Genomic DNA, 17,330 nt, shown 5'->3' with positions numbered 1-17,330 from the left:
TAAATGTAGCTAAAATGTAGTTAAATATAGTTGATCCTTGATCCTTGCCATTAGCGTGTGCATCAATCGTAAATTCACAATTATGTTATAGTGAGAGCTGATTGAACTGTTCGTGACTTTTTCAGTACACTTCGTACGAATGAACAAAATAGTTACTGTCTTCATATTTTGCTTTTAAATTGTGTGGAATGAAAGCAACAACAAAAAGCAGGAAAGTCAGACTAAATTATTTTTGGTCTCTTGTTTTATGGCTGTTAAGCAAGTTAAGATTTTCTATGCATCTGGTCTTTTAATATCACACTTCAACTATTTAATGCTCCACCATTAACACCTTTATGAACAAGAACATCATGGGTTTGATGGCTGCAACACATTCTGAGAGCTTCATACAAATCTCAAGCACTCTCAGAAGTTCTCTGATGTACATGGATTATATTGTACCTCAAAAATCCAGTGCCGTTTTCTTTTTAACCATAATTGATGTTCTCAGGCATAATTTGCTAGTACACCTACTCGGTTGTCCAGTGCAAGATGTAAATGAATGAGTGGGGTCAGCAACAGTTACAGTGAAACACCTTGAGCTCTGACATTAATCTTAAGATGCAAAGGAACTGATATTAAAATGCATGAATGATTTACTGATTATGGTTAGTGTTTTGGAATTCATTCAAAGAAGAACTTTTAAACTCTTAACTTTATTTTTGATGTTATTCTTTATTCTTTAAAATTATTGAATGTTGATTATTTTTGCATGTTGTACCCTGACCAACACATCACAGCAACTTCCTAATCTATGTAATACTTGGGCTAATACTTGGAACAGGCAAGTTGTTTTACGAGAAATGGTTTCATACACTGCTCTTCTGCTTTTGTTTGTATCTGCTGGAGCTTGGAGTGAGGAGCTGACTGAAACAAAAGATCCAGAACTGTTTTGACAGGATAAAAGTTAAGAAATTATTTTCTATAGTGGGAAACTTTAAAACTAGGTTTGCTGTTTAGGATGAAGTGGTTGCTTACTTAAGGCATTTTTCTCCCTCAGGTGATCCTGTATTTTAGTATTCAGTGGCAGAAGCACTGAATATTTTTAAGACAGAGGTAGATACGGTCTTGATAAACACAGGGGTAAAAAATTATTGTAGCTTGATGAAACCAGAAAGATAGGACATGGGAGCAGAATTAGGACATTCTGCCCATCGAGTCTGTTCCATCATTCGATCATGGCTGATTCATTATCCTGGCTTCTCATAGCCTTTGACACCCTTACTAATTCAGAATCCATCAGCCTCTGCTTTAAATATACCCAGTGAGATTGCAGAGTTATGGATACAAATAGATTAGCAATTGTCCTATTAAATGTTGGAGCAACTCTGAGGGGAAACAGAGCCTACTGCTGCTCTTAATTTGTATATTTGCATGTATATAAATCATGGATACAGAGATGGACTGAATAAATTTATACAGACCATGCCAGGAGTACAAAAGTATCCACAGTGGGAAAAGGAGGAAGGCTGAGTTCTTTATCTGTTGAAAGGTGACCAAATAAGGAGTTTAAAATTATGGAATGTTTTGATGGAGTGGATGCAGAAATAATATTTCCACTTGGGAGGAACATAACTAAAAGCTGTTTTTAAAAGAAAATCAACAAGAAATGCACTTGAGGAATTTAGCAGGAATTACTGTACTCAACAGAGCAATAAGAACATGGAACTCTGTCCCACAGGTAGTGCTTAAAGCAGTTGATGCATTAAAAGGAAGCTGCCAAGCTTGGAGACACAGAGAGAGGGACTGCATTGAACCATGCCCTCAGCCTCTGTCCAATCTCTGTCCCAGTCCAGACAACAGCCTGGTGAATCTCTCCTGCATTTTCCATGTGTGGTCTAACCAGTGTTATAGAAATTTGCAAAGTTACTTTTATATTTTTGCCCTCATGGGTCAAAATATTTTTTTTCAACACTCTATCTACCTCTGTGCTGTTTTCAGGGAACAAATGACCTGAACCCTCAAGGAACACATTTTTAATGACTATCCTTTACAATATATGCACTTTCCCATTTCCTAAAATACATCACCTCACATCTGCCTACACTCAGCCCAACTTTCCATCTGATCAACATCCTGCTTTAGCCTTAGTCAACCTTCACTGTCCACAGCACCAGCAATCTTCACGTCATCTGCAAATGTATGCATCATATCTCTTTAGATTCATGCCCAAATTATTGATAGCACAAACAAGGGTCCTAGCACTGTTCCCCATAGTACAACATAGGTTAGGGACTTACAGTCAGAAAGGTTTCTCCCACCAGTACCCTTTGCTACTTATCACCAAGCCATTGTTGGATCCAGTTAGGCTACTCCCTTTGAGTCTGATTACCTTAACCTTCGGGGCCAGCTTAACATACAGGACCTTCTCAGATGCTTTGCTGGTCTTGGAGTCAAGGTGGTGGACAACTGATACACAAAGCAGAAGGAACTGAAAGGGGGAAGTTTTATTTTTCCATCTGATATGGCCTGCTGTGAGAGTTGGCTTCACTAACATTGAGAGCGTAAGATATGGACAGACTAGACAGCAGCATAGGGCAGCACCTCAGTGTAATGGTTACAGTAATGCTTTACAGTGCCAGCGGCCTGGGCTCATTTCCCTTTGCATCTGTAAAGAGTTTGTTCTCCCTGAGATGGTGTGGGTTTCCTCCAGGTGCTCTGGTTTCCTCCCACACTTCAGAGATGTACGGGTTACTAGGTTAATTAGTAACATGGGTATAATTGAGTGCAATGGGCTCATTGGGCCAAAAGGGCCTGTTGCCATGCTGTATCCCTAAATAAAAATATAATAATAAAGATCTGTTATGACTGTATTAAGTAAAATTTAGGTAAGTTTTTGTATATCTTGTACATGCTAATACACAGGTACAATATAGAATATTACAGCACAGTAAAGGCCATTTGGCCCATGATGTTGTGCTGATCTATTAACCTACTCTAAGATCAGTTTAGCCCTTTCTTCAGACATAACCCTCCATTTTCCAGCATCCATGTGCCTATCTAAGAGTTTCTTAAATCACTACCCCTGGCAGAGCCTTCCACATACGTACCACTGTCTGCAAAAACAGACTAGCTCTGTCATATTCCCCACCCCCATACTTCAATTACTTTAAAAGCATACCATTGCTGTGTTCAGGTTTTTTACTTTTTCCCTAAAGAAAGATCAGTTTATTTCTTTGCAAGCTTCAGTTAATTGCTGTTCTTTTTCTATTAATTGTAGCTATGACTAGTGAAAGGAAGACCTGGTTCATGTGTTCTCCTGTTCAAGTGGCTTCCCTCCACATCCAGAAAAGGACTCCCTTCTGTTAACACAGCCATGATGCAGTGCCGTGAATTGCACAGTCTGATGTTACTCCATTATCTGTAAGAAGAAAACTGTGCACTCCAAGATTTTCAGCCTCAAGATGCGCACACGTTTCAATGACTTTAGAAGACAGGGTACTATGAAGGGTTTTCTCATGAAGTTTCTGCACTGAAAGAATTTCAAAGCGCTCTTTAAATCTGGGTTCTGGGTGTATGGATTTAGTACATTTGAAGTGACTTGTCATAGAGCTGTGCTGTGCTCTGAACACCACTCCATTGGTTTGTTGCTGTCTGTTTCATTGTCCAGCCGCTAGGTAACTTCAGGATTTTTGTTTAAAAATGTGACACAGTATGGGGAAAAAATCTATATATAATATGACTTTTGTAAAAGGATTGGAAATCTTGTGTTTCTGTATAATAATTGATAAGTGGCGATTAGGTCCTCAGATGTTACCTAATTGTGTTAAGATTGAAGATTATCACAGAAGCAAACAAATTAAGGCTGTGTCTAAGTTTTGGTACTATGTACCATTTCTATGTTTTCAGATGCATAAGTATTCCTGTACTTAATCTAAAATCATACCTATTTAATTGTGTTTGATTTAAAATACATATATTATTGAGAATGGTGTCATTTATATTGTTTCTGTTCTGTTTTCTTGAGCCCTTGCAAGTGGGGAGAAACTGGTGGGGCCACTAAAATCTTGCACAAGGTCACAGTGATCTGGGGAGTTCCTGAGCTTTCCTTCCTAATGGTACCAATGATCACCACTAGTGTTCTACATTTCTTTTGCAATTAAAAACATACTTTCAACCTTTCTCTATGTTATTGTAGGAAAGACAGATGATAGTGCTGAAGATGAGGTAACTGGTTTACAAACAGAGGTAAAGTGTAGTGAGGAGAAGCTGTTGATAGGGAAATTTGCAGGACTGAAGGTGCTATATTCGAATGCACATAGTATACCGAATAAGTAGATGAACTTGTAGCATAGTTACATATTGGCATGTATGATGTTGGCATCACTGAATCATGGCTGGAAGCTTTATGTACAAGGATACACATTGTATTGAAAGGGCAGGAGGGCAGAGGGGGCAGCATTGCTCTGTTAGTTAAAAAAAAAATTGAAATCATATCATTAGAAAGCAATGACATAGGGTTGGAAGGTGTTGAGTCATTTTGGATAGAGCTAAGGAACTGCAAGGGTAAAAAGACACTGATGGGAGTTGTATAAAGGCTCCTAAACAGTAGTAAGGATGTGGTCGACAAATTACAACGGGAGATAGAAAATGCATGCGAAAAGAGCAATGTTACAATAGTTATGGGGATCTCAATATGCAGGTAGATTGGGAAAATCAGGTTGGTATGGATTCCAAGAGGGGGAATTTCTAGAATGCCTACAAGATGGCTTTTTAAAGCAGCTCGTGGTTGAGCGCACTAGGGAATCAGCTATTTTGGATTGAGTATTGTGCAATGAACCAGAATTGATTAGAGAAGGTAAAATAACCCTTAAGAACAAGTGATCGTGATATGATCAAACTCACCCTGAAATTTCAGAAGGAGAAGCTGAAGTCAGATGTATTAGTTGTACAGTGGAGTAAAGGGAATTACAGAGCATGAAAGAGGGGTTAGTCAGAATTGATTGGGAAAAGAACACCGGCAGGAATGATGGAAGAGCAGCAATGGCTGGAATTACTGGATGCAATTCGGAAGGCAAAGGATACATACATAAATCTTCGTCTATAGGCTTCCACTCACTGGATGTTGTTTTTGTCTTTCACACCATTCTCTGTAAACTCTAGAGACTGTGTGTGAAAATCCCAGGAGAGTGGCAGTTTCTGAGAAACTTTAATTCATCGAGTTGAAACCACATGATTGTCTGATTAGACTTGCATTAACGAGCAGGTGGACTGAATAATTTGGCCCCTGAGTGTAGATTAAATGTAGGCAAATTGGACTTGAATAGATGGGCATCTTGATCAACTCAAATGAATTGCATTTCTGAGTATCCAGTCTAGAGTGACCATCTTACACTATCTCTACCCAAATCCATTTTATCTTCTCCACATTCCTATCACTCACCTACACTCTGGGGTTAATTTTTAGTGGCCACTTACCTAACAATCCACATGTCTTTGGGATGTGAGGGGGGACCAGAGCTCCCAGAGAAAACTCGTGTCTACAGGGTCAACACACAAACTCCATGCAGACAAAGTAGGAGGTCAGGACCAACCCTTGGGTTGCTGGAATTGTGTGGGCAGCAGTTTCACCAGTTCCTCTCCAAATGTAGTGGAATGGCTCAGTAAGCTCTCTTGGCAATAATTAAAATATTACCATAGACAAACAGCAAAGTAAGTGTGATTAGTGAACCAGAATTGTGCTGAACATTAGACAATGTAAATTGGTTTATTCAGTGGCTTTGAAAATTGCAATTCTTATCAAAATCCTAATTCTCTGCTGTCCTACAACCTTATTGGCTCATTGAGTGGGCACAGATCTAAACTTCAAACACAATATGCACATTGCCCAAGAATCTGTGCCTTGATCACATCAGCCACTTTTTCAGCAGCTGATGGAATAAGGAAAAATGTCCTGTTCTGATTACTTACAAACCTGAGCTTTCTTTATCTTTCTTGACTGTGTTCCAAGCTCCACGTGCCTGAGGACAAGGACTTTTGAATCTCTCTTCAAATCTTGATCCAAAAGCTTGGATATTACCATATACCCCACACCACGTTCTCCCATTAGCCTAGTGTTTTTGTAGGTCCTCCAGCTGCTCTCCTGTTCTGACATCTCTTCTAAGTTTCCCCAACAACCCATTAGTTTCCAAAATGCTTTTAAAACTCGTGCATTCTATTGCTGGGATATCTTGGTGTTTATTGCATTAGAGCCATGTAAATGTAAAAGGACTACAGAAACATCTCCCGTTGGCCATTGCAACTGTCCTGCACACAATACATAGATACCAGTAACTTCAATTTTGAGTAAGTGTTGTTTAATTTGAGAAATTGGTTTATCTCACAATTCAATATGTTAGATATTGGTAACAATGGGTTACAAAAATGTTTATCTCAAGCTGCTAGGATATTTTTGAAGTTCAAATTAAATTTATTATGAAAGTACATGTCACCATATGATAGCCAGAGATTTATTTTTTGCAGACACTCACAGAACAAAGAAATGTAATAGAATCAATGAAAAACTACTCAGACTGACAAACAACCAATGAGCAACAGAAGGTGAACAGTGCAATAAATAAATGAGAACATGAGTTATAGAATCCTTAAAAGTGAATCCATAAGTTGTGGAGTTACTTCAGTGTGTTGATGTGAGTGAAGTTATCCACGCTGGTTCAGGTGTTTGATGGTTTTACCCTATTAAATGACCTGAAATGTTAACCATCCTTCTGCCCCTACAGATGCTACCTGACCTGCTGAGTTCTTCCAGGAGTTTGTTTTATACTCTGCACCCAAGCAGCGACCATCTCTTGTGCCTCGTGTCTTATTTGGGCTGGGCAGAGACCAAGAAGAAGTGAGTGACAGATCAGTAGAATAGTTCCCTGTGACAGGATACTGATAGTATACAATAGTATATTGACCAAACAAAGTGATAATAATCCCTACATTATGTAAAAGTGTTTTCCTGGTTCTTAAAAATACTGATTTTACTCTTAAGTAGAGGGTAGTGCCTCTACTTCCCTAGGAATTTGTGGAGATTCGGCATGACAATCAAAGCTTTGACAAACTTCTATAGATGTGTAGTGGAGAGTATATTGACTGGCTACATCACAGCCTGGTATGGAAACACCAATGCCCTTGAATGTAAAATCCTACAAAAAGTAATAGATACGGCCAAGTCTATCACGGGTAAAGCTCATCGTGGGATGAGCACATCTACATGAAACGCTCTTGCAGAGAGCAACATCTATCTTTAGGGACCCAAACCACCTAGGACGTGCTCTCTTCTCACTGCTGCCATCAGGAAGAAGGTACATAGCCTCAGGACTCAGACCACCATTTTTGGGAACAGTTACCACTCCAACCATCAGGCTTTTGAACCGAAGGGGATTGCTTATTTATTTATATTATTGATTTTTTTTTTCCCTTTTTGCATTTGCACAGTTTGTTGTCTTCTGCACTCTGGTTGAATGCCCTAGTTGGCGGTCTTTCATTGATTCTGTTATAGTTATTATTCTATAGATTTGTTGAGTATGCCCACAAGAAAATGAATCTCAGGGTTGTATATAGTGACATATGTACTTTGATAATAAAACATACTTTGAAAAATATTCTGATGATGTGAAAAGTGTTTATATTAACATATGGACTGTACTCTCTCCACCTTCCCTTTACCAGACAGAACAGTTGACCCAGTTTCTCTCTTCACTGACGGTGCTTGAACTGCTGAGCATTTTCTCTTTGTTCCCATCAAGGGTGTTCTCTATTCAAATAGGGAATGTTACTGAGTGAGGGGTTGACCCTTCGAGCCGTGCCACCCGGAAACCCCGATTTAACCCTGGCCTAATCACGAGACAATTTACAATAACCAATTAACCTACCAGCTGGTACATCTTTGTACTGTGGGAGAAACTGGAGCACCTGGAGGAAACCCACACGGTCACGGGGTGAACATACAAGCTCCTTACAGACAGTGGCAGGCATTTTTGTGCAGGCATTCATAGTAGAACAAAAGAATACAGTAGAATCAATGAAAAACTGCACACAAAGACTGGCAAGACGAACTGTGCAAGTACAAATAATAATAATAAACAGAATAGAATCAATGAAAAGCAACCAATGTGCAAAAGACAAACTGCAAATACAAAATAAGTAATACCAAGAGCATGAGTTGTAGAGTGCTTGAAAGTGAGCCCATAATGGAAGGGGTAAACTTAGGAACACAATGGCGGTGGTAATTCAGCATCACAGTTAGAGACAAACAATATTTTTGTCATGTGAGCATCATGGGAATTTGATCTCTATCAGCCTCTTCACAAACTGTGTGGCATCAATGACCTTCATTTAAGACTTTCTGAAACACATTGTCAACATGAAACCAATACAGAAACAGCTTACATTGAAAACAAAGAGCTCCCTCTGAATTTGGCAGACGAGATTTAATTCTGATTAACAATATCAATCTGGCAAATCCGGTAGAGCTGGAAACACCTTAAGAGTGCACCAGAACAAATTTAGTGCCCAGCAGAGTGCAATAGTATAGGTTTGGTGTGCACCTGGAAACATAATAAATACAGGAGGACTTTGGTTATCTGCAGAATCTGCAATTAACATTCTTTAATTAAAAGTGTGGCACAGTAGCCTAGCAATCACTGACTGGAGTTCAATTCCCGCCATTTCCAATAAGGAGTTTGTAGATTCTGCCCATGACCTCGTGGGTTTCCTCCAGATGCTAAGGTTTTCTCTCCCATTCCAAGAAAATCTCTGGTTAGGGTTAGTAAATTGTAAGCATGCTACTGTTGGTGCCAGCACTTACAGGGTGCCCAATACAATCCTCACTGATTTGATTTGACACAAATAATGCATTTCACTGTATGTTTCAATGTACACATGACTAGTAAAGCTAATCTTTAAACTGAAATACAACTTAAACAAAACTATTTAAGTTCATTAAAAGAGTAATTAATATTGACATTGTACAATACTAATTCAGTGGAGGAATCTGCACTGCTGGAACATAAAGGCAACAATGAGAGTAACTGGTTGGTTGCAACTAAAATGATCACAATGTGAAGTTCTCAAGGCAGGTTTATAGAGAAGAGAGAGAATAGGCAAAACAATAGATGGAATGCAGCACAGCAAGGCGTGGGGTTATGCACTTAAGTAAGAATAAAAGTAGACAATTTTCTAACTGGGCAGCAACCTCAGAAGTCAGAGATGCCTAGAGTTTTGGGAGTCCATGTAAAGGATTTCCTCAAGGTTAACTTGCAAGCTGAGTTGGCGTTAAAGAAAATGCACTATTCCTTTCACAAGAATGAAAAAGCAAAGATGTACTGCGGAGGATTTATAAGGAATTCGTCAGACCATATTTGGTACATTGAGGAATTTTGGACCACTTATCACCCAGCAGAGGTTCACATAAGCAATCTCAGGATTGAAATGTTCAACACATGAAGAACACTTGATTTCTCTTGGAATGAAAGTTATTAAAAGCAACCAGATACTGAAAGGACTGGATAGAGTGGACATGGAGAGGATGTTTGCATTGGTTGGATAGTCTAGAATCTGAGGAATACGGGCTCTGAATAAAGGGATGTTCCTTTAAAACTGCTGCTGCTCACACAGTGGGGAATGGGGTGGGGGGTCAGTGCTTCTGCTGGCACAGATGGGGTGGGGGGTCAATGCTTTTGCTGTTGCTTGTGCAGTGGGAGGGGGGAGAGGTCTTTGGGGCTTTGATATTTCTATCGTTCAGTGGGGTTTCTGTTTCATGAACGTCTGTGAAGAGGATAAATTTCAGGTTGCATACTGAACATGTATTCTGATATTAAACGTACTTTGAAACTGAGATGAGGAGAATTGCTTCAGGTGAATGATGGTGAATGTGTGTCCCTTTATTCTGCGACAGTGGAGGCCAAATTATTTGGTGCACTTAAGGCAGAGATTGAAAGGTTCTTGATTGGTAAGGAGATTTTTAAAAAATTAATATTTTTATGAGTTTCTACAAAACAACTACAAAATAATTAACAAAATGGAGATTTATACAGTGCAAAACAAACGTGTCTAACATATAATTCATAACAATAAGGAAAAAGCACCCAAAATAAAATCTATTATATAAAGTTAGTATCCTCCCCACCCTCCCATTACAAAACTCCAGGCCAACCATTTCAATGTGTAGAAGAAAAATTAATCGGAGCATTCAACCCCACAGAGCTGTAAATACATATTAAAAAATATAATGTCTACTACCAAAACTATAATGTAATTCATATAAAAAACCTTAAAACTAAAAGGAAAAAATGCTGGAAGTAAGGGATTATAGTACAAAGAAAAGAATAAACAATCTAAAGAGGAGTTATGAAAGTATTCAAGGAAAGGTCCCTACACCTTATGAAACTTTATGTCTGAATTGAGAAGTGAATAATGAATCTTTTCAAAGTCTAAACAGGACATAATATCACTAAGCCATTGAGCATGAGCGGGTGGGCTACATCTCTCCACCTGAGAAGAACTAACTGTCTAGCCAAAAGGGAGGCAAAAGATAATGTTCAACATTTAGTCGGACTCAAATGCATGTATACTTCACCCAAGGTGCCAAAAAGAGCAATGAGAAGGTTAGGTTCTAAGTGGCAATTAAGAATATAGGATAAAGATAAAAAAAATTCTCTCCAGAATTTCTCTAGACTAGGACAAGACCAGTAGATATGAATAAGAGAAGCCTCGCCACATGAAGCACATGAAGAGGTTGAGTTAACTGACTTAAGAATTGAATCCCAAACCGCATCAGATAAAGAAATATTTAAACCATGCTCCCAGGCAGTTCTAAATTTATTGAAGGGGGCTTGCCTCAAGATCACTAACTTAGCATGGATAGTAGATGTTAAACCATTACCCAACGGATTAATACAAAGGAGCAGGTCCACAACGTTTTTCTTGGGCATCTCAGGAAAATGTGATATTAAAGGGTTAATGAAATGTCTAATTTGAAGATATCTAAAGAAGTGAGTATTAGGTAGGTTAAACTTTACAGACAGTTGTTAAAAAGTTGCAAAACGATTATCTATGAAATGATCTTCAAAGTGCCTAATGCCCTTTCTGCACCAATCATGAAATGTTGAGTTTTGCATAGAAGGTAGGAAAAGATGATTGTGTTAAATAGGACAAGAGAGAGAGAAACCATGAAGGCCATTATATTTTCTGAAATGAGCCCATATTCTCAGAGTATGCCTAATAAGAGGATTAACAATTAGTCTAGGCAAGGGACAAGGAAGTGCAGATCCAAGAAGTGCAGGAGTGGAGAGATCCTTACTAGAGTTCAACTCTGTTGCCACCCATTTTGGGCAGTCAGATTGATTATGAAAGAAGGACCAAAAAGTAAGACAATGAATATTGGCTGCCCAATAATATAAACGGAAGTTAAGCAAGGCCAAACCGCCTTCCTTTTTAGATTTTTGAAGGTGAGCTTTATTAAGTCTGGAACGTTTGCCCTTCCATAGATAGGATGAAATAATAGAATCTAACGAATCAAAAAAAGCTTTAGAAATAAAAATTGGTAAAGACTGAAATAAGTTAAAAAATTTAGGAAGGATATACATTTTAATAACATTAATTCGACCTACCAGAGACATGGATAAGGGTGACCACTGTGTCAGACTCTGTTTTGTAGAATTTAAAAGATTAGCAAAATTTTCTCGAAAAAGATTCTTGAAGTTCCTTGTTACTGTAATACCAAGGTAAGTAAATTGATTATTAACTACTTTAAAAGGGAGGTCATGAAATACTAATGCTTGTGCTTCTCTATTGATTGGGAAGTGTTCACTCTTGTGTAAATTAAGTTTGTAACCGGAAAGGTGACTAAATTGATTAAGAAGTAAAAACATTGGAGGTAAGGAAGTAGTTGGATTTGATATAAAAAGTAAAAGACCATCGGCATAAAGAGAAACTTTATGCTCAATACCTCCTCACTAAATCCCCATCAATTCAGCAGAGCTACGAAATGCAATCACCGGTGGCTCTATGGCCAAATCAAAAAGTAGAGAACTTAAAGGGCATCCTTGTTGGGTGCCACGTTTAAGGCTAAAAGACTGAGATTGCTGAGAGTTGGTCAAAACAGAAGCAGTGGGACATGAATATAACAATTTAATCCATGAAATAAAACTTTGTCTAAAATCAAGTTTTTCTAAAACCACAAAAAGGTAATTCCACTCCACATAATTGAACACTTTCTCCACATCAAGGGAAATGACACTTTCAGGAGTCCCAACAGAAGGTGAATATAAGATATTAAATAGACACTGTATATTAAAAAAGGAAGGCGATTTTTAATAAAACCAGTTTGATCTTCAGAAATAACAGAAGATACAATGTTCTCCTGTCCACAAGCCCAAACTTTAGCCAAATTTTTAACATCGACATTTAACAAAGATATCAGCCTATACAAAGAACACTCTGTTGAATCTTTACCTTTTTTTGGCTAAAAGAGTGATACATGCCTCATTAAATGATGATGGCATTTTACCATGTTTAAATGAATCAGATAGAACTAAGAACAATTGAGACGAAAGCAGTGAGGAAAATTATTTATAAAATTCTGCAGAAAATCCATCAGGTCCAGGAGATTTACCCAACTGCAGTGCAGAAATGGCAGAGGATATTTCCTCTAGTGATAATGGCTCATTGAGTTTTGCTTTAAGATCGGGAAGAAAGTGAAGTAATATTTGAACTGTTTAAAAATGCTCAACAGAGATATTATCATTTAAAGATTCAGAGGTAAAAAGTTGGGAATAATAATTCTTAAATGTGTCATTAATTTCAGAATGATTCGAAGTAATGTTCCCATTTTCCATTCGAATTTTTGTAATTTGTTGTTTAGCTTTAGAGCGTCTTAGTTGGTTGACTAAAAACTTGCCGGATTTATCACCATGAATGTAGAATTGGCTCTTGCTTTCAAGAAGTTGACGTTCAACTGGTTGCGTGGAAATGAGGTCAAACTTAGTTTGAACTTCTACTTGCTTCTTGTACAGGTTGGGATTTTTGGTCTGGGCATATAGTTGGTCTATTGCTTTAATCTGACTGATCAAATCTAATCACTCTAAATAGGTCTTACATTTCAGATTCACAGTATATGAAATTATTTGACCCCTCAAATATGCTTCCATGGCATCCCAGATAACCTGGGATGAGCCTTCAGATGATGTGTTAGTGTTTAAAAAAAAGTTATCTGGTCCTTCATAAATTTTACAAAATCATTATCCGACAAGGTCAGGTTAAAATGCCAATGTTTATTCATTTGAGGGAAACCAGGAAAATTTATAGACAGGGTAACTGGGGCTTGATCTGAAATCAATACACTCTGTTAATCACAAGAGTGAACAGATGGAATCAGCTGGTTATCCATTAAAAAATAATCAATTCTAGTAAAAGTATGATGGGCATGTGAAAAAAGGAATAATCTCTCTCAGTAGGATGGTAAAAATGCCACACATCAGAGATACCATAATTAGAAAGAAAAGAGTGAATAGATAAAGCAGATTTAGTAGATAGTCTCGGAACAGAGGACAATTGATCCAAAACGGGATCTAATCAGCAATTAAAATCACCACCCAATATAAGAGAAAATAAACTCAAGTCAGGCAATAAAGCGAAAAAACAAAAAAGTTTACATCATCCGAATTGGGAGCATACAGGTTAGCCAAGACTACCCTAGTATTATACAATCTCCCAGAGGTAATAATAAAATGGCCATTTGTATCAGATACTTTGTTGTGAAGTTCAAAGGGAACATTTTGATTAACAAGGATTCAGACCCGCCCCCCCCCCCCACCGGCTTTAGCTGGGAAGGCAGAATGTAAGTGCTGTCCCACCCACCTTGACATAAGACAAGAGTTATCAAAACTACGAATATGTGTTTCTTGCAAAAAAGCAATGTCAGTTTTGAGCTGCTTAAGATGTGAAAATACCTTCCTTCTTTTAACAAGATGGTTCAATCCCTTTACATTCCAGCTTATAAGATTCAACAGGCTAAACATTGTCATTTAAAAAAACAAAAGGTAGTAGGCATAAACAAGATCAAACATTCAAATAACAGCTCTGGGGCAAAAATAAAAGACAAGAGAATCAGGCAAAAAAATGTCCTGAGTAACAAAGAATAACTAAAGGTTCAATGTTCTAGTTCAATGGCACTAGAGAGCCCTCACCCCACCCCCCTCAAATCCCAGAACAAGAAAGCTAACAAAAAATAGCAGCAAGCTCTTCAGAGAAACAAACACCCCAAAACCCAATTTCCAGTTTTGCAACATCATCGTAAGCTCCGTTTAACTAACAATTTGAAAACTAGAGAACCTATGCACTACAAATTAAAATTATACATAAAGAAAAGATAAACATTTCCATCAAAAAGTATTAAACTTAACTCAAAGTAATAATCCAGAGTAGCCTACCCACAAGAAACTCCGAAAAAAATACAGTAATTTAAAAAGAAAACAGAAAGGAAAAGTACTTAGCGGCCATTTTAAATAATCAGACCGAGTCTGATGGAGTCAAAATGGCAGGGAGACTTTCAACAAATTTCTGAGCATCTGTAACCGAGCTAAACCATTTTCTTTCATCCAGTACTAAAGAGTTATTCGGAGATGGGCTGGATAACGCAGAGAGGGCCTGAATCCACGATTGTAAAACTCTTTCACATAACTTCTTTATACTTGGCGTGCAGCTTCAGAACTTGAGAAGCATAATCCTCAATGATATGGATAAAATGACCCTTGAAATCCAATTTTCCTCTCCGATGTGCTTCCATGATCAAAAAGTTTTTCAGCTGAAATTGATGAAAACACAGAATAACTGGGTGTGACCTAGAGCCCAGCTCGGGCTTGGCTAGAGATGTACGGTGCGCTCTGTGTAACTCGGGTGGGATCAGAAGAATATCCTTTCCAAAAATCTCACAGATTAAAGAAGAAAAAAATTCAACAGGAGCTCCACTTTCGATAGACTCTGGCAGACCAAGGATTCGTAGGTTATGACGTCTGCTCCGACCTTTGAGATCAGTTATTTTGGATGTTAACTTGGCATTTTGCTCACTCAAATTGAAACAGACGGCTTCCAGCTGCTGAGCGTGACATTTTAAATCTTCGGTAGCTGACTTGAGATGAGAGAGACGTTCGGCATGATCCTCCACTTTGGAATTAATTTGATCCAATTTTGACTCCAACAAACTGAAAGAAGACTTATCTTCAAACATAAGTTCAGATACAATCTCTTGTCGGTGCTGTTCCAAAATGGAGATAATCTCAGCAGAGGAACCAGAGACAGTCGCAGTTGCAGACTTCTTTTTTCCCAGATCTAGGGAACTTTGTGACCATTGTAGGGCAGGTGTATTCGCAGGCAGGTAGGAGAGCAAAAAATTTAACAGTCTGGAGTAGAAAAAAGGAGATAGAGTGCGGAGGTAAGAAATGAAACAGAGCGATAGTTTTAAGCGACTAAACTATCACTATCTTACTGGAAGTCTCGGTAAGGAGATTAACGGCTATGGGGAGGATAGAGAATGGGGTTGAATAAAATCAGCTACGATTGAATGAAGGAACAAACTTGATGGGCTGGATAGACTAATTCAGCTCCTATGACTTATGGTCTTAAAGATCATCCAGATTTTCTTCTTCATTAGTATATCTGACATTGCTGACAAATGCCACAGTAGGGTACAATGACAACCACTACTATAAACTGGCAAGAAAGCCAATGTGTGATTAAAAGATCACCTTTGATTCAAAATTGTTCTGAATAATTATCATTCATATAGTGTCTTTTCAAAACAAGGCATCAAGATGGGACAATGGACAGACCATCAAAGTAAATTTATTATTAAAATATGTATATGTCACCAAATACTACCCTGAAATTCATTTTCTTGCAGGCATTCACAGAACAAAGAATTACAATAGAATCAATGAAAACTACACACAAAGACTGATAAATTGTGCAAATATATAAAGAAATAAGTAAAATAGTAATTAAATAAAATGGAGTGAGCTGTAGAGTCCTTGAGAGTGAGTCCAAAGGTTTTGTACAATTATCAGTTCAGTGTTGTGAGGTTCAGGAGCCTGATGGTTGAAGGGTAATAACTGTTCCTAAACCTGGTACTGTGGGACATACGGCTCTTGGACCACCTTTGTGATGAAGCAGTGAAGAGAGAGCATAGCCTGGATGGTGGACACTGCTTTCCTGCGGCAGCGCTCTTTGTAGGTAATAATAATGGTGAAACTTGCCTTGTGGAGAATTGTTAATGGCAACTTTTATTCTACTTTTCTATTACATGGTTTTGGTCCCCAAACACCCATTTCAATGAGTTAAACACTCTCTTTGGTACGCAGGATTTTACTGTTCTTTAACAGAGTGGAAAACACTCAATTCCCTGAGACACAAGAGACTCTTCAGGTGCTGGAAATTCTGACAAACATATACAAAATGTTGGAGGAACTCAGCAAGTCAAGTAGCATCTATAGAGGGAAAGAACCGATGACATTTTAGGCTGATACCCTTCATCAGGACTAGAAAGGAAGCAAGTGGGAGAAGATGAAAGGGAATGACGAGGGAAGGTAGGAGGTGATAGGTAGATGAGGCAAAGAGCCTAACAGGGCCCTAAACATGCTTACTAGGTCAGGCAACACTTCACCTGCAAGTCTGTTGGAGTCATTATTGCATCTGGCACTCCTAACAGATTTGACTGGCAAGATTTCCCGCTCAAGAGTTTAGGCCGAGTTTTAAAAAAATAGAAAATGCTAGAAGTACGCAGCAGCATCCGTAGAGTGAAAAATAGAGTTAATGTTGGTAGAACTGGAAAAATGAGAAAACAAGTTGTAATGATCCAGAGAAGTGGGAGGGGTGGGAGAATAAAAGTATGTCAAAGAGGGCTGGAGGCCAAGAAATTTAGATGACGATGTTGTTAATATTGTTCAAGGGAAGCTAGTTGTTTGTAATCATGAAAAGTGATTACAAATAACAATCCTGAAAAAGGGTCTCGGCCCAAAACGTTGACTGTTTATTCATTTCCATAGATGCCGCCTGACCTGCTGCATTCCTCCAGCATTTCTGTGTGTTGCTCTGGATTTCCAACATCTGCAGAATTTCACGTGTTAAAAATCAATTTCTGTTTTTATTTCGGGCATGCAGCCTCTTCATTTTTTTTTGCCTTGAGACTTTGAGAGAGTTGCAACTCACAGGAACGTGCCCTCCATACCCCAGAGACAACGAAGAAAATTAGAAGAGGAAAAAGAAGAGCAAACAAGTCAAGACATTTATTATTCCAGCTGCCTCCAGCA

At 38.3% G+C, this 17,330-nt stretch overlaps 1 protein-coding gene across 5 annotated transcripts in view; it reads left to right on the top strand.

The window, feature by feature from the left end:
• Positions 1-3,972, top strand: part of akap10 (A kinase (PRKA) anchor protein 10) — a 95,221-nt gene extending 91,249 nt beyond the window's left edge. For all 5 annotated transcript variants that reach the window (XM_059973436.1, XM_059973437.1, XM_059973438.1 and 2 more), the window contains one exon: positions 3,260-3,972. Coding sequence is in view for 1 of the 5 variants with exons in the window: in XM_059973435.1 (XP_059829418.1) it covers positions 3,260-3,265 (6 nt within the window). In the remaining 4 variants the exon portion in view is untranslated. The remainder of the gene's footprint in view (positions 1-3,259) is intronic.
• The last annotated feature ends 13,358 nt before the right edge of the window (positions 3,973-17,330 follow it).

The sequence above is a fragment of the Hypanus sabinus genome, chromosome 6, assembly GCF_030144855.1.
Source record: "Hypanus sabinus isolate sHypSab1 chromosome 6, sHypSab1.hap1, whole genome shotgun sequence".
In the NCBI taxonomy this organism is placed as follows: domain Eukaryota; kingdom Metazoa; phylum Chordata; class Chondrichthyes; order Myliobatiformes; family Dasyatidae; genus Hypanus; species Hypanus sabinus.
Note: the sequence above shows the minus strand (reverse complement) of the source record. Positions and strands in the feature narration are given on the sequence as shown.